At 44.6% G+C, this 26,079-nt stretch overlaps 1 protein-coding gene across 1 annotated transcript in view; it reads left to right on the top strand.

Moving 5' to 3' along the window:
* LOC124619765 (cell surface glycoprotein 1) overlaps positions 1–26,079 on the top strand; it is a 162,334-nt gene that overhangs the window by 39,830 nt on the left and 96,425 nt on the right. The window contains exon 3 of the mRNA XM_047146347.1: positions 4,647–5,033. Within this exon, the coding sequence (XP_047002303.1) occupies positions 4,647–5,033 (387 nt within the window). The remainder of the gene's footprint in view (positions 1–4,646; positions 5,034–26,079) is intronic.

The following is a 26,079-nucleotide window of genomic DNA, read 5'->3' as shown; positions in this document are numbered from 1 at the left end:
TGCCACAGGGGAGTGTTATGGGACCATTGCTTTTCACAACATATATAAATGACCTAGTAGTGTCGGAAGTTCCATGCGGCTTTTCGTGGATGATGCTGTAGTACACAGAGAACTTGCAGCAATAGAAAATTGTAGCGAAATGCAGGAAGATCTGCAGCGGATAGGCACTTTGTGCAGGGAGTGGCAACTGACCCTTAACATAGACAAATTTAATGTATTGCGATTACATAGAAAGAAGGATCCTTTATTGTATGATTACATGATAGCGGAACAAACACTGGTAGCAGTTACTTCTGTAAAATATCTGGGAGTATGCGTGCGGAACGATTTGAAGTGGAATGATCATATAATATTAATTGTTGGTAAGGTGGGTACCAGGTTGAGATTCATTGGGAGAGTCCTTGGAAAATGTAGTCCATCAACAAAGGAGGTGGCTTACAAAATACTAGTTCGACCTGTACTTCAGTATTGCCAGATCGGGTTGATGGAGGAGATAGAGAAGATCCAAAGAAGAGCGGCGCGTTTCGTCACAGGGTTATTTGGTAACCGTGATAGCGTTACGGAGATGTTTAACAAACTCAAGTGGCAGACTCTGCAAGAGAGGCGCTCTGCATCGAGGTGTAGCTTGCTCGCCAGGTTTCGAGAAGGTGCGTTTCTGGATGAGGTATCTAATATATTGCTTCCCCCTACTTATACCTCCCGAGGAGATCACGTATGTAAAATTAGAGAGATTCGAGCGCGCACAGAGGCTTTCCGGCAGTCGTTCTTCCCGCGAACCATACGCGACTGGAACAGAAAAGGGAGGTAATGGCAGTGACACGTAAAGTGCCCTCCGACACACACCGTTGGGTGGCTTGCGGAGTATAAATGTAGACGTAGATGTAGCAGCTCTGATTTAGCCTTCCTCCAGAAGAGTGCCACTGTGCGTTAATCTTGAAGCGCCTTTCATAATGTATCAGGTCGTGGAAATTGTAAAAAGTTTCTTGGGCCTCTATTGGAAAGCGGCAGCTTCGACGTCTTTGTGGGGCCGAATCGGACACTCTTGCTGGTGTTGCCTCACGAGGCGGCGGCAGCGACGAAACGGCGTGCATCAGCTGTTGTGCAGAGAGCGGGACCTGCCCTGAGTCACTGCCAGCCAGCCAGCGGCCGCCGTGACTCAGGTCGCAGGAGCACGTGACTCACCCAGCAGTCCAGCGGCTGTCTGCTGTATCGTCCTACACAAGGCTCCTCACTTACCACCGGCTGAATGAATGGCCGACCGACACCGGAACCGCTGTCTATTCCCAGCTCGTACACAAGCCTTTGCTGATGTGCTCGTTTAGCAATTGCCTAATTGTATCTATTTGTGCCCCTAGACTTAATGAAATTACACGAAGTTTGGCATGCTACTTTAAGGCAACACGACCATCGCGTAAATTTTTCAGTTGTGTATGTATTAAATTTGGTCCCTACTGGACCGCCTGATGTTAAACAGGCATTTTCATAGTTTTTCTTTTGCTTTCGCTTTTCTTTGCGCTCACATTACTTCGCGCTCACATTACTTCATTCTTGCTCAGTGAGCGCTTGTCCGTTCATCTGACTTAGTTGCTTCAGCCTTGTTTCCTGCCAGGTACGACAAGAAACAAGGAATAAAAGTGAGTGTTAATACTCTCATCCTTCTTTACCTCCTTTACCACCTCTGCATTACTGCAGATGACGTGTCACTGAGCACATTTGTACTGTGCATGCAGTACACGTGAGGTGCCTAGTTGTTTCCACTGCCCTGTGTGGAATACATAAGTTCTTATACACTTCACTAACCTGCTGCCTTCATGATGTCCCCAGCGCAGAAAACAGCACGCAGGTCGTGGATTCTTTTTCTTGAGGCTGAAATTAACTTCGCAAGGAACTGCTGCTACGAATAAACTATAACTCATTTGGGATGCCACTTGCGTTGTTATTGATATAGACACGAGAAACTATTCTTGATCACAACGTATTGAACATATCTTTCCACAGTCATTATATCTGGCTAAAATAACATGAAATACATCCTGCCACAGACAACGTCTGTCTACTGGAACCGTCAGAACTGGAGAATAAAATTACGCGAACCAAATACTACTATGACAGACAAACATGTCTGTACCTAGTGCCGGACTGCCCGAGACACTTCGCGCGCCAAGCCAGCAAGTTTTAGAATATTGTGAAACCAATGTATCCTCCAGCCTAGCATAGCTGCAATTAGTGTATGCCCTGGTGGTCCAAGTGGGTTTTCGGTTCTCGGTGCTCATTTAGTTGTTGAAATAATTAAGGTGGTGTAATTGCGATAATTCCTTATCCCTCCATTTAAGAATTGCTCGTGGGATCGAGCTCGGGTTAAGTGACACTTGTTACAGGCAGTACACTTTACACGATAAATTAGATTCGGACTTCCTTTGCAAAGCAGAAGGTACAAAAAAGTGTTTGAAAACCGTTTTGTTAAACTAGCACAGACGTTCATGTGCTCTTCACGAACGTAAGTTTACTTTTCTAAGTACGGCACGTGAGAAGTGTTTTAAGCGACGAAGATGCGCCTGATGTGACGGTTCGACGTCTTAGATTTCTAACAAAATATTGGGTTTGCCTTAAATTGGTCTTAAACATAATTTTCAGGGTTTGTACCACTATGGATAAAATTGGAACCCTTACAGTATCATTGTGTCTGCCTGTTAGGACGCTATTATCTGAGAAACGGTTCGAGCTATAAAGTTGAAATTTATCAAATACTGAGGTCTGCTGTCCCTTCATAGTATAAAAAAATTTAAGCGTTTGTCACTTCAAGCAGGAGATAGGGTCATTGCTCACATATTTTCAAACTCGTATCAGAACATACAGATGAGCTGCCTGTACACAATTTTGTATGGAACCCTAAATAAGCAGTTCGTCCGTTTTCTACAGGATGTTACAAAAAGGTACGGCCAAACTTTCAGGAAACATTCCTCACACACAAAGATGTTATGTAGACATGTGTCCGGAAACGCCTAATTTCCATGTTAGAGCTCATTTTAGTTTCGTCAGTATGTACTGTACTTCCTCGATTCAGCGCCAGTTGGCCCAATTGAAGGAAGGTAATGTTGACCTCGGTGCTTGTGTTGACATGCGACTCATTGCTCTACAGTACTAGCATCAAGCACATCAGTACGTAGCATCAACAGGTTAGTGTTCATCACGAACGTGGTTTTGCAGTCAGTGCAATGTTTACAAATGCGGAGTTGGCAGATGCCCATTACGATGCTGATGCTATGGATTAGCACGGGGCAATAGCCGTGGCGCGGTACGTTTGTATCGAGACAGATTTCCAGAACGAAGGTGTCCCGACAGGAAGACGTTCGAAGCAATTGATCGGCGTCTTAGGGAGCACGGAACATTCCAGCCTATGAATCGCGACTGGGGAAGACCTAGAACGACGAGGACACCTGTAATTCTTCGTGCAGTTGACAATAACCCTAATGTCAGCGTCAGAAGTTGCTGCTGTACAAGGTAACTTATGGGGAGTGCTACGGGAGAACCAGTTGTTCCCGTACCATGTACAGCGTGTGCAGGCACTATCAGCAGCTTATTGGCCTCCACGGGTACACTTCTGCGAATGGTTCATCCAACAATGTGTGAATCCTCATGTCAGTGCAAATGTTCTCTTTACGGATGAGGCTTCATTCCAACGTGATCAAATTGTAAATTTTCACAATCAACATGTGTGTGCTGACGAGAATCCGCACGCAATTGTGCAATCACGTCATCAACACAGATTTTCTGTGAACGTTTGGGCAGGCATTGTTGATGTCTCGATTGGACCCTATGTTCTTCCACCTACGCTCAATGGAGCACGTTATCATTTCATACGGGATACTCCACCTGTGCTGCTAGAAAATGTGCCTTTACAAGTACGACACAACATGTGGTTCATGCACGATGGAGTTCCTACACATTTCAGTCGTGTTCGTACGCTTCTCAACAACAGATCCGGTGACCGATGGATTGGTAGAGGCGGACCAATTCCGTGGCCTCCACGCTCTCCTGACCTCAACCCTCTTGACTGTCATTTATGGGGGCATTTGAAAGCTCTTGTCTACGCAACCCCGGTACCAAATGTAGACTCTCTTCGTGCACGCATTGTGGACGGCTGGGATACAATACGCCATTCTCCAGGGCTGCATCAGGGATTCCATGCGACGGAGGGTGGATGCACGTATCCTCGCTAACGGAGGAAATTTTGAACATTTCCTGTAACAAAGTGTTTGAAGTCACGCTGGTACGTTCTGTTGCTGTGTGTTTCCATTCCATGATTAATGTGATTTGAAGAGAAGTAATAAAATGAGCTCTAACATGGAAAGTAAGCGTTTCCGGACACACGTCCACATAACATATTTTCTTTCTTTGTGTGTGAGGAATGTTTCCTGAGTTTGGCCGTACCTTTTTGTAACACCCTGTATATTGTAATTTTGCGTTTCTTTATCACGACGACTCGTAAATAGATAGCAGTGAACCTCCGAGTCCATGTATGTGATAGTTATGAATGGAAAAAATCAGCTGATTCAGTAATTTGTTGTAAATATGTATTTTCGAGTTACTAACACGCTGCGCCCAGTTCTGTATGTGTACCTACAGGGTGTGTCGTGCCTGTGCAGGATGGCGAGGTGATGGTGAACGGGTCGGAGGCCGTGGTGGACGAGGATGGCGACGCTGCACCCTCGGCGCCGGCCGCAAAAGCCGACGGGGACGAGAACTCCGTGTCGGCCGCGGAGCCAGAAGCGAACGTGAACGTCAACGGCACCGACGCCAAGGAGGCGGCGGCGGACGGCGACAGCAAGGAGGGAGCCGACGCGGCCACCTCCCCCGCGGAGGACAAACCGAAGGGCAAGAAGGAAAAGGGCAAGAAGGATAAGAAGGAGAAGGAGAAGGAAAAGGACAAGGGCAAGGAGAAGGACAAGAGCAAGCCGGTGGCCAGGAAGTTCTCGCTGAGGAACCTGCTCAGGGGCAAGCAGGACGCCGCAGAGCCGCCCAAGGAGAACTCGGTGAGTACGCCCTTCCGGGAATGTTGAACTTACCACTAACACCCGTCTGCTTTGTCCCATGACGCGAACATCTCTGACGAAAACCCCAGTATAACTGGAAATACGCGTGGACTTCTCATGACGTCGTCATCTTTGGTTTCGCCAACTCTTGCACAAGCTATTAGTCTAATCTACACCTTGGGATATGCTACAGATCACTCACCAAAACCTATGTCCTAAAATAAATACAGGCTCATAAATTTTTCGGCAATTTGAGCGTGTAAATTTGCAAACCTCTAAACTTCCGGATTTTGGCTTAGATTCATTCTACCATCAACCAGTCTCCAAGCCAGTGCACGCTAATCAGACGCTGTGATAGGAACATTGTATTCCGGACCATGTGCAGCTAGACGCTGTGGTCATGATGAGCCGGAAATGTCACTTACCGATAACGAAGAGTTTTGAAACGAAAAGTTCGTCCTTACAGTTCACTGCCTTGATATCAATGGCAAATACATTCCCATAATGTAATTTTTCAGGTTACATGCGCACGCGCTGCTGCACTTGGTCTTAAACTTATTCACAGAAAGTATGGTAAGCACTGAATGGAAGTACAAAGAATATGAATGACAGTACAGCTAACTGTGTGTGTGTGTGTGTGTGTGTGTGTGTGTGTGTGTGGGGGGGGGGGGGGGGGGGGGGTGTTGTCCTGAGATGACAACTTTTCGATCATAAATTTTTCCGTTCCTGTAACGAAATTTCTGCCAGCAGGACTAGAACGTCGTCTGATCAAGAATGTTGCTATAACTCCTCCACTGGATGACCCTGCAGTGCCTAGACAAGAAGTTAGTGAGTGGTATCAGAAAATCCAAAAATACGACTGGTTGCATACTTAGCCCATATAAATCACCAATTTAAATCAGTTTCAGTTAGTCATCCAGAATGGATATACTGAAATTACAAGTACCTTCAGTGTTTCGGAAGACGACTGCTTGAATAGAAAACACGCATCAAAAGGACGGTGGAAAGAGCATCGCTGAAAGTTGAGCTTCATAATACGCGCTGTGTAGTGGCACTACTTGCAGAAATACGTGCCAACACTGTCCAGTCTTAAGATACATATTTTCACTACCAGTTTCCATCATGGACGTTTTCACAGTTGAAAAATTTCTATTGTGGCAACGCCAAATGGCATACATGCAATTTAACCAGGAAATTACGCGCTATTGCTGGACTTGAAATCGTAAGACAAGTCAGTATTGGGGTATTCTGGTTAAATAGCTTGTATGCCAGGTGAAGGTGTTAAAATATTTTTCGACTGCCGGGATGATCCGTGATCGAAACAGCTTGTGACTAAATTTATTGTAAGACAGCACATTGTGTATTATGCATTTCTCAAATTGATACCGTTGACAGTTGCCCGAAAATATTTTTGTAGTTTCTCTAGGTGGCAGATGAGATGGACCATGTATAAAAGTAATCCGTTCCGTATCGCCGCAGCGAATTAGTTCGCGCCTGTAGATAACCGTCCCAACGAACAGATCTCAAAAGCGGGTTGCTGTCTTTACGCCTTCACGGATGGTGGTGGCGGCGGCAGCAGTAGCAGCAATGACGTAAATGAAATACACGTGTTCTTCTGCCGGTGCTGATGTCTGCTGCGTTACGCACGATGACCCTATTGAGCACTTACCTAGCGAGGTAGGGCAGTGATTAGCACACCGGACTCGCATTCGGGAGGAAAACAGTTCAAATCCGCATCCAGGCATCCTGATTTAGGTTTTCCGTGATTTCCCTAAATCGCTTCAGGCAAATGCCAGGATGGTTCCTCTGAAAGGGTATGGCGGACTACCTTCCACATCCTCCCCTAATCCGATGGGATCAATGACCTTGCCGTTTGGTCCCCTCCCCCAAATCAACCAACCTGTTGAGAACTTGGTATGTTGGGTTAAAAGTTAGACGCTGTAGCCACTGATATGGCTGTTTTCTATATATCTTAGTTTCCGAGCAGTCATTATCTGTGATCCTGGAGATACACTATGTATAGAAACAAAGACAGTGTTCTATTTGCGCTCTCCTGGCCTCACCACATTGCTACTGGTCAAAGCAGAAGTCCGTGATAATGGAAGATTCTGTTTGCTGATTTAAGTTGCGTAAAAACCCTGTGCTGCCACAAAACTCAGACGCGATCGCCATAGACATCCACCGCATGTAACCATGTGTGAAAGCTTAACCTCTCTTGTCTGTAATGTATGTTTATTAAGTTAGATCATTAACTTTCCCTATTTGTGTGTTCGCGCTTCTGTGTTGCCATTGGCCGACTGTCGCTTGTCGATGCCCTGAATATCTGCTGGCATTGGCTGGTAACATCACGTGACGAGCTATGATTAAAACCTCCACGCCGATGTGTAAAACATTTGCTATTCAAAGGATTGCTAAGTTCTGCAGCTCCGCGGAGAAGTATTCACTTAACATGGAAAAATGTTTTCACCGGGAAAAGGGTATCTAACTCGGGAATCCAGAAAAAAACCGGGAATTTTTTCTTGTACACGTATACACCCAGAAATTAGGAGTAGCATCGGGGAAAATGATTCGTATCAGATATCTTCGATATCTGTTCTAGGAGCCGTTTATCAACGTCCGATCCAAGCAGGGTCGGAGTCCGGAAGTGAAGAACGTCTTGAGAGTTGTGTGCCAGGAGAGAGCATCCGACGTTTCTAACAAGGAGGCCACGACGTTTGGAACGCGGATTTACTGTAAACTTCGTACACTCGTAGTACTCCATGAGGACAACAAAATGTGTAAGCAGTACCGCGTACTTCTCAAGCGTTATTGAGAAAATCGCAAGCTAATTTCGATCGTCAAATATATATCTGCGCGTGGCCATTTTTATCATGAAGCTGCGGCTGCCGAGTGGCTTGCGTTCAAGCCCCGTAATCGATGTATAGTCCCGTTATGTTTCTTTTAGTTTCAACAGTCACTTTCTTTATTATTTATATTACAATTGATATAATGGGAAAATAAGTGCAATCGAATGAACTTTCATTAAATTTACAATGTTATTTGGCTGTCTACAAATTTTTATCGCAAATAATATTCATAACTATCGACTAGTAAACGACCAAACACATGTAGTGACATTGAAAATGTGTGCTTGTGCTGATTTGGGAAATCCCTTATACGTGGAAGGAGCCCGAAACTACTTGTTACCTGCAAGTTTTGACCGGCACACACGGCTTTCGGAAGATGTACAATTAATCGTCGCTTTCGACATTACATGTTGCAGGATGGTATTTTTCCACAAAACATGGCAAACAGTTATGAATACTATATTATTGTGATAGTAAAAAATTGTAGACTTCCAAATAACATTGTAAATTTAATAAAAGTTCATCCGATTATACATATTTTTCCCATTATATCAATTGTAATATAAATAGTAAAGAAAATGACTTTGTTGAAAATAAAAAACTGACGATCGGCACTCAAACGATTACGGTGCTTGAACGCTAACGGTCGTAGAATCATACGTGGTTACCGAACGGAAACAAGGTGCAACTAGCGATGCTTGACAAGTCGCAGTTTCCCCAGCTTTCGTAACAAGGAATTCCGAAAACGCTGTTGCAGGTCCTAACCAACCACGTCTGTGAACTTTCGTCAGTACCAAACGAACGCTGTACAAGCGACTGTCAGAGAATAAATATGTCCGAATCTCTAATTGTTTGTGCATGACTACCCATGTTTAAACGAACTGAGCTGTCGGTGGTGTAATTTCAAATTGTCGCCAAATAACCTTCATCGTGTAATCCGCAAGGCTGTCTGCTACATTCCTGACTACTGTACGTAAACCAACATAGAATAAGAAATTTACTGTAGCACAACAGTGTGTTTGCTGGTCGTACAAACGTCTGCGAAAGGAAAAGTAAAGTTGAAAAATTCTTCACTCTAATTATATTCCTTAAAGCTGCCGTATTATGTAATGCTCTGGTTCCTCTAAATGACTTTATTGGGCTCGTTCCATTGATGTTGCTGTATTCATGTGTCGTGTGTGGTGTAACTATCGGACTTTAAGACTGTAATTAGCAGAGTTTGTGTGCTAATTTTGACAGATTAATTGCCGAGAAGATATCCCCTAAATTATCACAGAAGTTCACGGTCACTTCAGATGACCTAAAAAACTACGGATTTGAACTTCTGAATTTGCTGATTCTAGATCACGGTAGTGGGAAAGTTGCAAGAAACCCAAAACACCGCTTCTCCTGGTGGACCTTATGTATTCAGTACGGCGGTAGTCGCAAGGGGAATTTCGTGAATGCCCTTGGACTATGTAGAAAACCTGAAGCACTAAAATCACCATGTTAACGTTTATTAATAGTGTTTCGAAGCTTTGCCGATTGGCGGGGGTGTGTTCGTAGATGAGTTACATACGCAGACTTTAAACATTGGTCAGCACTTTTTGTCCGTGGCAATGAATATACAATTCTACCGTTTGCTATTGTCGAAGCGAGTTAGCGGATACGTCTGTATACATTGACAAACACGATCTTTGTTCGTTGTTGTGACATAATGGATGACCCTTGTTAGTTCAACAAAGTGCGCGCCCTTACCTGACATTTGTTTGGCCTAAGTTAAATTTGTACGTATCTAACATATACTGACCGGCACGAAAAAGCAGTACTGAAATTGCTTACAAAAACTGAAATTTATTTTAAATTTGTCACTTTTGACTCTAATCGCCATCTTACGATGTAATATCGTGGTACGGTCCCATTTAAGTGCCCAACAATGAAAAAGGTTACAAATTTAACCAAATAAACCAGAGACGCACAGTTCAGTGGCGGTGGCGTGACTGTTGCGGTGAAATTGAAGTCGTAAGAAGCGTTCCTCTCTGATGTTGCTCTTCTCGGGCCTGTTGCTGGTCTCCTTGCAAAGGCTCAAGTTTCTCTGTACCTCTCAAGGCTTGTGGAACTGTGGAAGGTCCAATCCTCAAAACTTTCGCAACGTAATTCATGCTGCGGCCATCTTCCACAACAGCTTCCGCACCGCAGCCTGTTCAGGGCTTAATGGCATGTCACTCCAGAAAGTTGATTACGACAGTCACAGAAAGATCCTGCAAACACGTCTGAAAGGGGACAATTCAGAGTACAATAATAAGCGCTACAAGAGCGGCAAAGCATTATTCGCTCACATTCAGTTATGTGTTTTCAAGGTTGCGCGAGAAACAGTTGAGGCTAGTAGTACAATAAACAATCAACACTTCATTGTTTGCTCGTAAGGCAACAGCAGAAAAATACGTTTAAAAAACTTGGAAGTGCTCCATTTTGATTAGATAATTGCACATCATTTGTTGCGTTTGTCGTGCCAGTCAGTGTATTTGGGCGGTCGCGACCTTGAGACATGAGTGAATGTGGATAGAGGTTCGGAGGCACTCAGTGGTCCGTGGTGGAGCGTGCTGGCGTCTGGTTGCCAGGAAACGTGATAGGCGGCCAGAAACTTTGCCCTCGGCGTCTCGCTAACGGCGCCCGCCGCCGAAAGTACGGCTCTTCCGGCCGCCTTGGGTTTATCTGTGACAAACAAAGCTATCGCTGGCAGCGCGCTGACCGCGGCGTCTCGCGTCCCGCGGCGACCCCTGGCGTCCGTCTGTCCGGGACTCTGCTGCTAGTCGCCCGTACTCCTGCTCCTTGTAAATCTGGCAGCGAGCCAGTTGGTGCAGTGAAATGCGTGTTCTAGAGTTCTGGCGTTGACATTACTGTGGCGCGGTTGCTTCGAATCTACTAAAATGTTGCTTCGAATCTACTAAAATGTTGCTTCGAATCTACTAAAATGTTGCTTCGAATCTACTAAAACGTTGCTTCGAATCTACTAAAATGTTGCTTCGAATCTACTAAAATGTTGCTTCGAATCTACTAAAATGTTGCTTCGAATCTACTAAAAGGTTGCTTCGAATCGGCTAAAAGAGTAATGTACTTCAGTTAGTCAGCTAGCTCCAATGAGAGCACTGGAACCGTATTAGAGAGAAACAAGGCTCGAACCCTTCTGACATACGCCATTTTTTTTCTTGATTAAACTGATTCATTTCTGTCGAATGCTGTCGATTTTGTCAGTAAGACTGCTGACACATCCTCCCAGCCCAGCCAGTGATAGCTGCACTGAGGACGTATTTCTTTAATGATGTGGGTTTCGTCGAGGCGTTAATGTATACTCTCATACGAATGCGTGTTATGACGGTGCATCTCATTTGATGGGCTGTTCCTGATCTCCGAGAACCTAGTCAAAAATGCACTGAAGAGCCAAAGAAACTGCACACCTGCCTAATGTCGTGTAGGACCCCCACAAGCACGCAGAAGTACCGCGACACGACGTGGCATGGACTCGACTAATGGCTGAAGTAGATCTCGAGGGAATTAACACCATTAATCCTGTAGGGCTGTCCATAAATCTGTAAGAGGTGATCTATTCTGAACAATACAGTATGTTGCAAGTAATCCCAGATATGCTAAATAACCTCCATGTCTGGGGAGTTTGTTGGCCAGCGGACGTGTTTAATCTCTGAGGGGGGGGTTTTCCTGGAGCCACTCTGTAGCAGTTCTGGACTTGTGGGGTGTCGCATTGTCCTGGTGGAATTGCCCAAGTCCGAGGGAATGCACAATGGACATGAATGGATGCAGATGATCAGACAGGACGCTTACGTACGTGTCACCTATCTAGACGTATCAGGGGTCCCATTTCATTCCTACTGCATATGCTCCACGCCATTACGAAGCCTCCGCCAGCTTGTACAATCTCCTGCTGACATGAAGGGTCCATGGATTCATGAGGTTGTCCCCATACCTGTACACGTTCATCCGCTCGATAAAATTTGAAACGATACTCGTCCGAGCAGATAACGCGTTTCCAGTCAGCAACAGTCCAATGTCGGTGTTCACGCGCCCAGGCGATGCGTAAAGCTTTTGTCGTGCACAGTCATCAAAGCTAAAAGAGTGGCCCATCGGCTCCCGAAATCCCATACCGATGTTTCTTTAAATAGTTCACAAGCTGATACTAGATGGCACAGCATTGAAATCTGCAGCAATTTGCGGAAGGGCTGCACTTCTGTCACATTGAACAATTCTCTTCAGTCGTCGTTGGTCCTGTTCTTGCAGGATCTTTTTTCGGCCGCAGCGATGTCGCAAATTTGTTTTGCCAGATTTCTGATATTTACGGTACGCTCTTGAAATGCTCGTACATGAAAATCCCCCGCTTCATCGCTACGCCGTAGATACTGTGTCCCATCGCTCGTGCGCCGTCTATAACACCACATTAAAACTCTCTTAAACTCTTAAATCTTCCTAACCTGCCGGTGTAGCAGCAGTAACCGATCTAACTGCTCCAGGCACTTCTCTTATATAGGCGTTGCCGAGCGCAGCGCCGTATTCTGCCTGTTAACATCTGTATTTGAATACGCATGTCTATTCCCTCTTTTTTTGCGCTTCAGTGTATACTGAAAATGTCATGTTGCCGTACAGTGTGTGTATAAAATAAAGTAACCTTTAATTGTGAAAAGGGTTAATAAGTTATAGAAATGTTTGATGCAGCACTGAATAAGTAAATTTTAAAGTTTTAACCCGCTTAAAAATGTTAATTACCTAAGTTGCCGCTAGATGGTATGCGCGAATGATACATTCCAACTGTAATCACGAAGTCGACGTAGAACGGTGCAGAGCGTGTGCAGTGTTGCGTAAGGTTTCATGAATCCATATCGGCTACAATTCACAAACAATTCAGAACTAATCTCGCAAGCAGCCACCACCTCAAACACAAACTTTACCAATTTCACCGAAACTGGCTGTGCATCACACAGAACTCCGTGTCAGGAAGGCACAACAGTCTCTGACGCTGCAGTTGAAAAAGTTCTGCAGTCTTAAATTCGTAGTGTGGGTAAATAAACGAGACGTGCCAGCTCAGAATGAATATGCCTAGTGTTACAGTGTGGAATGCATTAGGAATCGCCTGTCATTCGAACCATCCACACTCGAACTGCCTCAAGCTTTAAGAGAATGTGAAACATTAAAACGAGCTGACGTTTGTGTAGAAGTGTTTAAGAAAATGCGGACTGAAGATGGATTGTAGTGTTCAGTGACAAACCTACTTTCCATACCTGGGTAAAGTGAATCGGCATAATGTTCGGATGTAAGATGAGTAGAAACCACATCATAATTGAAGATGTAGCGGACACGCCTAGGGCTGTAAGTAGTAACGAATGTACTGTCCATTTTCAAGCATATCGTACCTGGACATGCTTGAACATTAGGTAATGACCCAATTACAGTGGAAAATGTGAACAGAATTTTTCAGCGCCACCACACTTACCATTGTGAAGTTGTCGTGTCTTGGGAGGAATGTGCCGATTTGGATTGGACTTGGTAGAACAATGTCCTGGCCACGACGATTAGCAGAATTAGCCCCCATAGACCTCTGTGTACTGGGGTTGCGTTAAAGGCTGAGCGTTTGTTCCTCGGCTCCCGGAAGGGTTGACGAGCTGCCACAACGGATAACACAAGCAGTTGCCGCCTTGCGTAAAGACTGGCTTCATGGTATTTGGCAGGAAACTCGTTAGAGATGACATTAATCATGTTACGAAAGGTAGCCACATCGAACATTCCTAAATAAAACTTGAAGATATTGTCACTATTCCATTCTGATCTTCGATTAGTTGACGATATACTGCATTCAGTGCTGTATCATAAATTTCAGAAAGTTATTTACCTTCTTCACAATTCAAAGCTACTTTTGTATAATTTATAAACAGCCTGTAAACATACCGGATATTTCAGATAGGTGTTGTTTATAACCTACAAAATAGCAAGTAAAATGAAAATTTTAGGTAAGCAAACATATGTAGCACTTGCAGAATGAAATTTTCCTTCTTCAGTGGTATGTGCGCGCTGGTATGAAACTTACTGGCAGATTAAAATTTTGTGGGGGAGTGTTAGTTCTGCAAGGTAGGAGACGAGGCACTGGCGGTAGTAAAGCTTAGAGGACGGATCGTGAGTCGTGCTTGTGTAGCTCAGTTGGTAGAGCACTTGTCTGCAGAAGACAAAGGACCCGAGTTCGAGTCTCGGTCCGGCACAGTTTTAATCTGCCAGGAAGTTTCATATGTAACATTGCTCTCTGCAGAGTTTCAACCTATTTTCCAGAGTTACAGCATAGAGACGAAATTTAAGGAGATTTCTCTCGTGTAACTGACATATAGTGGAAGATAGCTGGATAGGATAAACTCTAATCGCACCGATTCCTGGATTGACATCAGTCTGTGGTCGGTATTCGGTTTGTGTGACTGAACTCGTAGAAGCCTTTCTAGGATTTGTATGAGGCATAAAAAGTGTAAAACATGCTATGGAAGCTGCCGTTATTGGCTGCGGAAAGTACAAAAATTACACTTGTATGAACACGAGGATAGGAAATCGCATGTGTGTCGTATTATGACAAAGTACTCTCCGCCATGAATGTACTTACGTAAGGCGTGTATGTGCAGAGGCAGATAGAATATGTAATCGAAATCAGCAGACTCCTGAATTATAGAACCCTCACCTCCATTCTGTGAAATGTACTTCCATCGAAATATAAATGCCTTCTGTTGGCTCCTGTACGGTGGTTGTTGCGTGTGGGGCGCTCAACATCGTGGTGATCAGCGCCCGTAGAAGTTCCACATCTTTCCATTTCTAGTCTCGGCACCTCCCGAATGTTGATATTACGCAAGCACCCAGCCCCGGGCGGAGAAAATCCCGACCCGGCCGGAGAAAATCCCGACCCGGCCGGGAATCGAACCCGGGACCCCGTGATCCAGAGGCAGCAAAGCTATCCTTCGCGTTAAAGTAGATTCAAACTGCATCTACTGCACATCACCTGTTTTACAAGAAGTAACTTATTTGCCACGGAGATACAGGATGAAAAGCACTCCCGTCGTAGACAAGTAGCTGTTTGAACTTGCCCTGATTTCTTCGCCTTAACAAACGCGAGCTGGCTGTAGCAACGTGCCATTCGTCTGAGTCACAGAGTTTCAGGCGCAACTCTAAACTGTTTAATTGGTATCCGGGTTTGTAAGTTGAGCAACGCGAATGACTCCTGTCATTTAGGAGTAGATTAATAATCCTTAAGAATAAGTGTTTGGTTGCAGTGGAGTAATAGAAGGCAAAAATAACGCTCTCACATATGTATCTTAGTGTAGTCAAAATGCATAAGCCAGAAACGTCAACGGTATTCTACGCAAAAATAAATCTAGATAAGAGTACTTTAAAACTTTTATGTGGAATGGCAAACGTCTTGGTAAATCTTTCTGTAGCGCGGGGAACGTATGAAGGCGCTATATGTTAAAAGTTCGGGGAGCACTAGCGGCCTCGTTAGGTGTCCCATGTTTTTGGAACGGACCGTACGTAGCGGGGGTGGAGCCGGCGGATTCCGCGCCGCCGCCCCAATTCATCCCGCAAGACCCCTGCCACTGCCGCCGCTTCAGCTGTACCGCTCAGCGGACCCTGCTCCCACAATTTCCCAGCACCGTCGCACACCCAAGACAAGACGATCATGTTCAACAAAGTTAGTCACTGCAGTTCTTCCATCTATCGTCCTACGCTTTCGTGTTACGATGTACTGGATTCGTTCCAGTGTAGTCCGGTGTGACGACAGATTTTCTTACGTGTCGTCATATATAGGGTAAAAGCTGTTCAGAATGCCAACGATTTTCCTGCTCCATATGCGATTTTTAGTTCCCATATTTTTTGTCCACACGCTGCAGTTTCAGGCCTGCTCCAGGGAAGTGTATTGGGATTCTTGCTGACCATGTTCTGTATCAATGACCTCGCAGACAGTGTTAATAGCAGCTTCACACTCATCAGCAGGATCTTGATAAGATTTGAAAGTGGTGCCCAAGACTGACAGCTTTGTTTTAAATGCTGGGAAATGTAAATCCGTGCACTTCGAAAAATTGCGAAAAGGTAGTTTCTTATGACTGAAATCAAATTGAATTTGTCTGCTGCTACAAATACAGCGATATAGAAACTAGTGGGGATATAAAATTATCGTATGGGCACCAGAATCGTAGATGTAGCAGATGGCAGGCTGGTGTGTTTCGTGGGTAAGATAGTAGCCAGTTTACAAAGGAGACTGGTACCAAATCATTCGTGCTCTAGAATACTGCTCAAGCCGTACCAAATAGCACTGCCGAGGATACTAAACGTTCACAGAGAAGGGTAGCGTGAATATTGACTGGTTTGACCCAAAAGAGAACGCCACAGAAATGATAGCCATATCTGACTGGCAAACGCCTGTAGGTGAACACCACTTACCCGTGGAAGCCTCAAAGCGAAGTTCCAAGAATCAGTATTAAGTGAGGAATGTAGGAATGTTACTACAGCCCCCCGACGTATTGCTTCCGTGGGGCGGCCAGTGTAAGGTCAATGTAAGGCATTTAAGCAGTCATTGCTCGCGTGCTTACGAAGTGAACCCAGTGCGTGTTACAATGGGATATACCCTCTAGCAGGCGCTTGACAGTAGTTTGTGGCTTTAGGAGTAAGAAAAACAAAGATTCAGAAAGTTATTAGAGATTCTGAAATGAAATTGGCTGGGTGGAACTGAAAGGATTCTGAACGGTAACGATGAAACAGGTAGTCGAAAGTGGTAATTTCCGCTTTTTGCTGTTAATGGGAGTACATTCGGTGCACAAACGAGTGCTTACAGGCTATTTGTATAATTATTAGAACAAGGGCCATTCACGTTTTCCCTTCAAGCACTTGCAGGCTTTTTAAGTCACGGTGTCAGCCCTTTACTTTAACATATGAGGAGTGCGTGTCGGTGCAACGGTTGGCAGACGCGCGCGTTTATTAGGAGTGGTCCCAGGGAACGCCTTCTTCCGTCAGCCAACCAGCTTGTAAAGGGTCGCCGTATAATGGTGCCCTGTATTAACAAGACGCGCTGCACCCCTACCTTAGACGCACCCCGTAACAGTCTAGAGGTTTGGCGTTTCCTCCGCCTAATAAAAGGAGGGCCGCTGCCCCTTAATGTGATCCTCGCCTCTGGCCACTCGAACTAGAAAGTCGCGCCGTTATCTTCTGTGTTAGGACGGAAGTTTCACTGGTCGGAGGAACGAGAAGGTAACTGCTTAAGTCGGTACCTGATGTGAAGCACTTCGATGTTCAAGCGTTGACTGGATGCCAAGTGTATACGAATCGAGTAGTTAGGACTACGCAGATTGTCTAATAGATACCTTAAGGTGCTGCTTACACATCCACTCATACACTGAAGAGCCAAAGAATCTGGTACATCGTACAGGGCTCCCGCGAGCACGCTGGAGTGCCGTAACATTAGGTGGCATGGACTAGACTAATGTCTAAAGTAGTGCCGGAGGGAAATGATACCATGAATCTCGCAGGATTGTCCATAAATCGTCAAGAATACAAGGGGGCGGGGAGTCGGAGATCTTTCCTAAAGAGCTCGTTGCAAGGCATCCCAGGTATGCTCATTGTTCATATCTGGGGAGTTGGGTCGCCAGTAGAAGCGTTCAAACTAAGAGTTCCTGGAGCCACTCCGTAGCAATTCTGGACGTGTGGGGTGTCGCATTGTTCTGCTGGAAAAGTCAGTCCGTCGGTATGCACAATGGACATGAATGGATGCAGGCGATCACAGGATGCTTACGTACGCGTCACCTTTAAGTCTTATCTAGACTTATCAGAGGTCCAATTTCGCTCCAGCTGCACACGCCCTGCATTAGAGCCTCCACAAGCTTGAACAGTCGCTTGCTGACATTCAGGGTCCGGAGATTCATGAGGCTGTCTCCATACCCGTACACGTCCATCCGCTCGATACAATTTGAAAGACTAGTCCGACCAGGTGACATGTTTCCAGTCACCAACAGTCCAACGTCGGTGTTGACGGGCCCAGGCGAGACAAAGCTCTGTCGTGCACAGTCATCGAGAGTACACGAGTGGGTCTTCGGCTCCGAAAGCCCGTATCGATGTTGTTTCGTTGAATGGTTAGCACGCACACGCTTGATGGCCCAGCATTGAAATCTGCAGCAATTTGTGGGCACTGTCACGTTGAACGATTTTCTTCAGTCGCCGTAGGTCCCGTTATTGCACGATGTTTTTCCGGCCGCAGCCATGTCGGAGATTCGATGTTCTACCGGATTCCTGGTACAGTACTCGTGAAATGGTCGTACGGGAAAATCCCCACTTCCGAGCTACCTCGGAGATGCTATGTCCCATCGCTGGTGCGCAGACTACACAACCACGTTCACTCAAATCTTGATAACCTGCTATTATATCAGCAGTAACCGATGTAACTACTGCACCACACTTGTCTTATATAGGCGATTTCGAACGCGGCTCCGTTTTCTGCCTGTTTAAATCTCTGTATTTGAATACGCATTCTTATACCAGTTTCTTTGGGACTTCAGTGTAAATCCGTATTGTAAAAGGAATGCTTACAGAAGTCGACTGACATGACCTTACAGATGCTTTGCCAGAATGCAGATGGTCAAAACTTGCAGTTCCCATGTTCTTTGGGTTATTCTCCTTACATTTTCTGTTCGACATGGTGACATCTGAATGAAAAGTGCAGTAGTCATGAACACCGGAGGATACTCCAGTTGCACACATGGGAAGGAGTGCGTTGCCTTCCTCCTACATGCACGCGCAAACCACAATAACTACTAAGTTCTCGCAGCACCAACGACAACGAGGCACCGAAGTGTGGCGATCTGATTCTGATCGAAAATTGCCCAATACAGTTGTTGCTAACTACTGTGGCAGTATAATTTTCATATTCGACCAAAGTAGTAGTATGTAACCCCGCTATTTTATTTAGCGCATCTCTCTTTACTAACCCTTTTAAGATTTTAAATTAGAATTAAACTGATTGTAGAATTCGTAGCCATCCTTAGAGTAGGGATAAATATTCTATGTCTCACTTAAAATATGAAAATAGCTTACAATAAATATTTGCTGTCGCAGGTTCGAATCATGGCTCGTGCATGGAAGTGTGTGTTGTCCTTAGGTTAGTTAGGTTTAAGTAGTTCTAAGTTCTAGGTGACTGATGACCTCACATGTTAAGTCCCATTTCGCTCAGAGCCATTTTGAAATATTTTCTGTTAGGAGCTGCTTTTTTAGATGATTTATAACGCATCATTGATAAAAACCTAGGAATTCTAAAAATGTAGTGCCAATGCTTAATTTCCGTACTGCGCCTGTCTTAATATATGTTTAAAATTGGGACGCAGGAGTTTAATTCTATGTGAACAGACTGAAGTGACGAATGAAAATACGTACTGAGGCCGGGATTCGAATCTTGGTCTCCAGCTCACTAGACCGAAGCGCTACCCAGTACGCCATCCTGGCACAGTGGATTTCCACTGCTGCGTGGACTACCCTAGCACACCTCCCTCTTAAGTCCAAATTCCCATTCGCGCTTTAGACCACTTGGTATTCCCCTAAACTGAAACAGCATTGCAAAGGGGCTCCAACTGTATTGGAATAGCACTTCAGCATCGAACGAAATATATGAAACCCAGGTACATATGCTTAAATCAAATGAAACTACGTAGTTCAAGAGACTTAAGCCTGGAATACCTGTGTTGGGTGTATGCAGATTGAAGCGATAAATCAAAATTTGTACCTAGCGAGAGCAGCGACCTGGGATCGAATCCGGGCCTTTGTACACATTTTCGTCTGCATATATGTCACAGTTTCACTTTTTCGGTGTAACAACTAGCCAATGCCGTTAAGAGACGGCGATAAAGTGAAATTTTTCACCACGCGTAAATACTATGTACAAAATCTGTTGAATATTCTGTGAGCTCAGTGGAGCAAATTTTCAAAACATCTTTTTCATAAGGTCTCTCTTACGAAACTGATTTAAGACGCAGTAATACCTACCTCTCTTCAGCCTGTGGTCGGTTTGAGCGTCGCAGCATACACGGAGGTATAAATAAGATAATCGAGTTCTCAGGGCTTATGAAATAAGGTTGTCTGGTCTGGCGTGTCGCGACGGCGGGCAGGTAATTTTATCCCGCCTCGTCGCCGTATCTATCTTCCGTGCGGTCGTTGTCAAAAACAACGGGACGTTGCCAGCATGTGGAGAAGGGACTACCTCAGTCGAGAGCTGCAGCGCATAAGTGTGTGTGTGTGTGTGTGTGTGTGTGTGTGTCGCGGTTGGTTTCCACGACCATCGTCGACGGGAGTTGCGCAGTCCGGAACCCAGCTGACAGCAACTTTCCGCGGAACTCACGGGACAGCTGAGTTCCGCGGAAACATTTATCAGAGGCTGGTTCTCTTCCTTGTCACGGTTGGTTGTGCGCACAGAGCTTACGTATTTCTGCGTAGCAATTAAATTACTTAGATATGTCTTCAAAATGATCCCACGGTACTTCGTCGTAAATGAGCTTTTAATGATGTGTAACCACCCAATGCTTTGATAAACGTTAAGGAAAACGTCTTGTTGCTGCTTCTGACGCATTGGAATGTCATAAACTTCGGTAGATAGTGATTCACACTGGAGTAAGAGCTATTTATTATCTTAGCAGTGAGCTAATGGTAATGTCTTTCAGTCGTAGTAAATGACTAGTAGCTTCTTAATTTTTGTACTTCAATACTTCGGAAGCCACCTTAAGGGATGTCGTGGAAGGTACCTCCTCTCGTTTCCCCCCTTTATCTGGAGCCTGGAAAGAACGACAGTTGGTAAGTCATCCAATTTTCTCGCTCTAGTCATCTCGCGTGACCTGTCTGGAAGTAATGTGCAGGCAGACTTTCTTGGAACTTACACTCTCTGAAGTTGAACAACAAAACTCCCGTTAATACAAGACGCCAATGTTGAAGCGGCAGCCACTGAAGTTAGTCACCGACACGCCACCGCGCTCCTTAAACGACCCCTTGGTGTCCAAAACGTTCCATTAAGCCAATCTGAAAAGGATCCCAAAATAGTGAAAAACAGATGAAACAAGTGTTCTGTGGGGTGGATCTTTCGTGTGTGTGTTAAAGTCTCCCAATGGATTCGTGTGGTTTTTATATTTCGTACAATCGCTTTTGTGATAATTAGTCTTCAGATCAGTCCGAGGGACTACTAACTCTATTTTGCAGTTGTAACGTTTCCAATGATTTATCACCAATAGTGGCTCTCTTCGCCTATTTTTTACACAATGTTACTTCGATTCAGCGTCAACTGCGAGTCCTCCGTCAACCATCGATCTCCTTGCAGTCTTCTAACGCAACCACTTTTCTGTAGACAACAGAATCTGCAAAAAGCGTAACCAAGCTTCCGTTCAACCAGTGCTGCACCAGTAACGTCAAAGGGAGACTGATAGTCGCACGAATGGTGCACAAACCCAGTGGTAGCCCAGTCAGGCGTGGATGTCTCAAGTCACGTCAGCATACTGCCACTTGCTGTCTGGCGAAACAGTATTTATAGCATTTGCCACCGATCAAGTTTGTATGCGCTTTACCCTTTAATGGTTTTGTCGCAACAATTTTACGTAAGGAAACACTAACGGAGTCTTCAGAAACTCTTCATGACAACTCAGCCAGTAACATACTAGTCACACGCGGCCTACTAAGGCAAGTAACCCCTAACGATGACGTTGTACCTCAAAACCAAAGTCTCTAACAGATTAAGTCCAGCGCAACGAATACATTTGTACAGAAAAAGTAGTGGCTTTCGATCATAGAAATCCAGCAATAATTATCCGTCTTGTCCTTACTGTCACTCACCTATTCCTTATTTTAGGATCTACTGTACCTACTTCTTGAAGGTGTTCCGTTACGCTGCCCAGTTACCGTTCGGAATATCTAATTGTTTAAAAGTTATCAACCTTTCTTGTATTTCAGCTTTTTTAAAATCAGTGATATAACGTATATTATTGAATCTATGAAACATTCATTTTTCATTGCTCACCTCTAAAGGTGGAATTATCATTTCGTCTTCTCGAAAAACTGTTGGCACAATAAAGCAGCTTATCTTTCATTTTGTAGTCAGATGCCGTATAGGGCAGTCAGAAGTGATCCATTAAAATTAAATCTGATACATAGTTCGGTACTTGATTTCTAGATTGACAGAAATTTCATAATGTGGAGCGATCTGGTTTGCATCAAAACTGAACTGCGAAGCGTGACTTGTTCAGACAGCAATTGCTTAAGATAGTACAAAGTTAAAAATATTAAGTGAAACTGCTGGTGAAAATATATTAGACAACCAGATCTTTCTTTAGAAAAACTAACAGTAGGTTGGGGGGGAAGGGGGACAATTGGGTTGTGTGTTTCGAAGTCAATGAGGTGCTGGTAATCGTGAAGCAAAAAATATTGGTGAATGTAGTTCAGTTAAGCCATGTCTTGGAAACGTTGGTTATGCCCAACGCAGAGTTAATCATGCACCTGACTCGTGAGTTTAACGCTGACACGGGATAAGTCTCCTAAAATGGTGGATTCGGCTGACACGTTGTCGCTGGCTCCCAGTACTTCGTGACTGTTTCTGTATAGCAATTAAGTGTGGTTGCTCTTTCCTCCGATGCCCGGATGGAATTTAGTGCAGTTTTGCGCCACTGCTTGGATAAAGTTGATACGGGCTAGACTAGTTCACTTGCACATGTCCCATTGCCGGCGTGTCAGTCGGGAAGTACGTTCGGTAACGGTATTATCTGGCCTTTGGTACATGCGTTGCAGTGTGTGTGTGTGTGTGTGTGTGTGTGTGTGTGTGTGTGTGTGTGTGTGTGTGTCGACCGTCCCAGCTGTAGTGCAGAACTGCTTGCACTGGAGGCTGCGCTGTTTACTTGGCCGTGTGACGCGCACACCCCTTGGTGCGCGCTTGCCAGCAGCGGACGGCATTGGGTGTCAGCCAGGGTCACGCAGTCGCCAAAATTACCAACTATTTCAGACTTAGGTAAGAAAAATTGCGGCGTAGTGTGTGTGTGTGTGTGTGTGTGTGTGTGTGTGTGTGTGTGTGTGTGTGTAGGACAGGCTGCAGCAGACATCGCTCTACATCCTGAGCGCTCTTCAGACTTCGAACAAGTAGGTACAAAATAAAAATTGGTGTTCTAGTAAATGTACTCTGAAATAATTCACTTCTGGACGAACCTTTTAAAATGGGTGTAAGCTGTTTCAATCATAGCAATGATGGAAAAGAAAATTGGGGTGTCAGATGATCAGTATGGCTTTAGGAAAGATAAAGGCACCAGAAAGGCAATTCTGACGTTGCGGTTGATAATGGAAGCAAGACTAAAGAAAACTCAAGACGCGTCCATAGTATTCATCGACCTGGAAAAAAGTTCGATAATGTAAAATGGTGCAAGATGTTAGAAATTGTGATAAAAATGAGGGTAAGCTATAGGGAAAGACGGGTAATACATAGTGTGAAAGAACAAAAAGGGAACATAAGAGTGAAAGATCAATAACGAAGTGGTCGGACTAAAAAGGGTGTAAGACAAGGATGGATGTTTCACCTCTGCTGTTCAGTCTATACATCGAAGAATCAATCTTGGAAATAAAAGTTCAGGAGCGGAATTAAAATTAAAGGTGAAAGGCAATCAATGATAACATTCGCTGATGACATTGCTATCCTGAGTGAAAGTGAAGAAGAATATGAACTGCTGACTGGAATGCACAGTCTAGTAAGTACAGTGTTTGGAAAGTAAAGAGAAGTAGCAGAAATGAGAACAGCGAGAAACTTATCAGGAGTGACTGTTACGAAGTAGATGAAGTAATTCTGCTACCTAGGCAGTAAAATAGCCAATGACGGGTGGAGCAACGACTACATAAAAAAGCAAACTAACAGAAAACCTCCAGTACAATGCTATATTATTCACGATTCGGAATTAACTGTATTTTGTTTGCTGCTGCAATGCCATTTTGAAGATGAAATCGTTATTCAAAGTCAGCCTGTGAAGATAATGTGATCCAAAGGTAACTCATGGTAGTACACATCAGATGCATAGTGCAAATAGTAAAATGCTTTTACTGACACAGTAAATTACTTTGTCAATTACAGAACGTTTCTCAAGCAGCTACCGAACACTGAATCGATGATATACACTTAAAACAATTTTTATTGTTGCGGTTAGTGGCTACTCTACAACGTTTTGTTAATAAGAGGGCTGAGTTTCTTTTGAATGACGATCTATCGGTCAGATGAAAGTTGTGCGAAAAGTGTCCATTTTTTCGAAGGTAGGCGTTTTCCGTGTAGTACAAAATTGTATTACGTTCCTTTTTATGAGCAGAATCACAAACGTTTCGCTCTAAAGTACGGATCAAAATAGCAGAGGTGACGAACGCGGACAGGGGAAAGAAATTTGCAGTGCTCTGTTCAGCCGATTTAGGGAAGCAATGGAAAACCTAAATCAGGATGGCCAAACAGATTTAAACTGGCGTTCTCCCGAATGCGCATCCACTGTCTTGCAATGCGTCACATTGCTTGATAATGGAAATATTCATTTGCCCTAAGCAATGATTAGCAGGATCTCGCACTGAGAACGTGTTCTAATGTACAAGCACCATTTTCTCAGTTTCATCTACTGACAAAATGTTCTTTCAGGTGTTCAGACAAGATGGTTTTTACTTTTGTTCCGGATATTTAGACGACTGGTTCAGTCTTCAGGTGTTGCAAGCTGTTAGTTGTACTCCCTGAATGAACTACTACCAGGCGCTGAAATAAGGTTGGTGCTGCGCCTCTATTTATAGTTAGGAGTTCGAATCCCGGTTCTCGCTGCCCCTCTGATGCTCATTTGTTTTTCAGAACCCGCACTGTTACTCTGTGGAAAGACTCATTCTTTCTGCGTTAGTCATCAGACAGGTACGGCTGATGGAATCCTAAGAAATTGAGTGCCTGCCCCATGCTTTGTTTAAATTGAATCCTCCGTCTCGGTTTATTAGGTTTTATGGTCTATTTAGACAATTTCCGTAATTACCCTGTCCCAGAAACTTGGTGGTTTCACGACAGTATTAGTCTCTTGCCTTGTGGCTGTGCTCGGTGACAACTGATTCGCTTCAGGATGTCAAATAACCATTCAGCCGTCTAGATTCCAAACTTATTTTATTTGGCTACCAGTTTCAGCTATTTAGTACGCCATCTTCAGGCCCCTGATCGACATGTAGGAAGAGTCCGTCAGTTGTGATCAAAACAGGGGCCAGCATTCGAATACTGGTATCTGTAGATTTCTGCTTGTTTTAGTGAACACTTCAACCATCATCTGCCAACTGTTCTGTCGATTTGACATCCTTTATCAAACAGCAGAGTCCCGCAACCATCTTTGATAAGATGGACATGCAAAGACTGACTTGCTTGGTTCTTACAGAAGAATGTGTCGCAGATGTTCCTTGCAAAGCTCTTAGATTATTCTAACCGTCTGTTCCACGTAAGATGTCACATTTGCATAGAATGCGATACACGCCCGGACAAAGGAGATTTGCATTTGACAGAAGCGAAATATTTTTCCTTGGGAATCTCTCCTGCGATTGGGGGTCAGGGATTTTCACCTGCCTCGAGATTACTGGGTGTTTGTGTTGTCCTCAATATTTCATCATTATTCATGAAAGTGGCGAGATTGAGCTGGGAATTACTACGGGCGCTGATAACCGCGCAGTTGAGCCCCCACAAACCATCTCCTAAAATTGGGCCAGTATAAGATGGGGAGCCGAACACGGATGCATATAGCGCCACGGCACCAACAATAATTCAGTTTGGGTTAATGCTGGCGGTTTTCTTGCAGCGTCGGATTTGATAGTATAGTAAAGATTTCGCCGACTTGCTGTCATCGTCAGGAGTTACAGGTCTTGCTAGCAGGCCTTATGTTACTTTGGTATGCTACTGGCAGTTAAACCATGGAGACGTTCCTAAGTGTGCGATGTTCTATATGCTACCAGATGTCGATGTCCCCGATGAAAGAATCAGTAGTGGTATTGCTGATGGTAGATGTGTCAGCTTATTACTCTCTCTCTTTCAGCATCAAGCGCCATTTTCCACTCATTCTAACGGGTGCAGCCCCTGCCGCAGTTGTCACACATTCTGGTCATAACGACTTTTCTCGTGAGTATCCGAGTAGGTGTACAACTACATCATTACT

The sequence above is a fragment of the Schistocerca americana genome, chromosome 6, assembly GCF_021461395.2.
Source record: "Schistocerca americana isolate TAMUIC-IGC-003095 chromosome 6, iqSchAmer2.1, whole genome shotgun sequence".
Taxonomy (NCBI): domain Eukaryota; kingdom Metazoa; phylum Arthropoda; class Insecta; order Orthoptera; family Acrididae; genus Schistocerca; species Schistocerca americana.
This window is presented reverse-complemented; position numbering and strand designations above follow the sequence as displayed.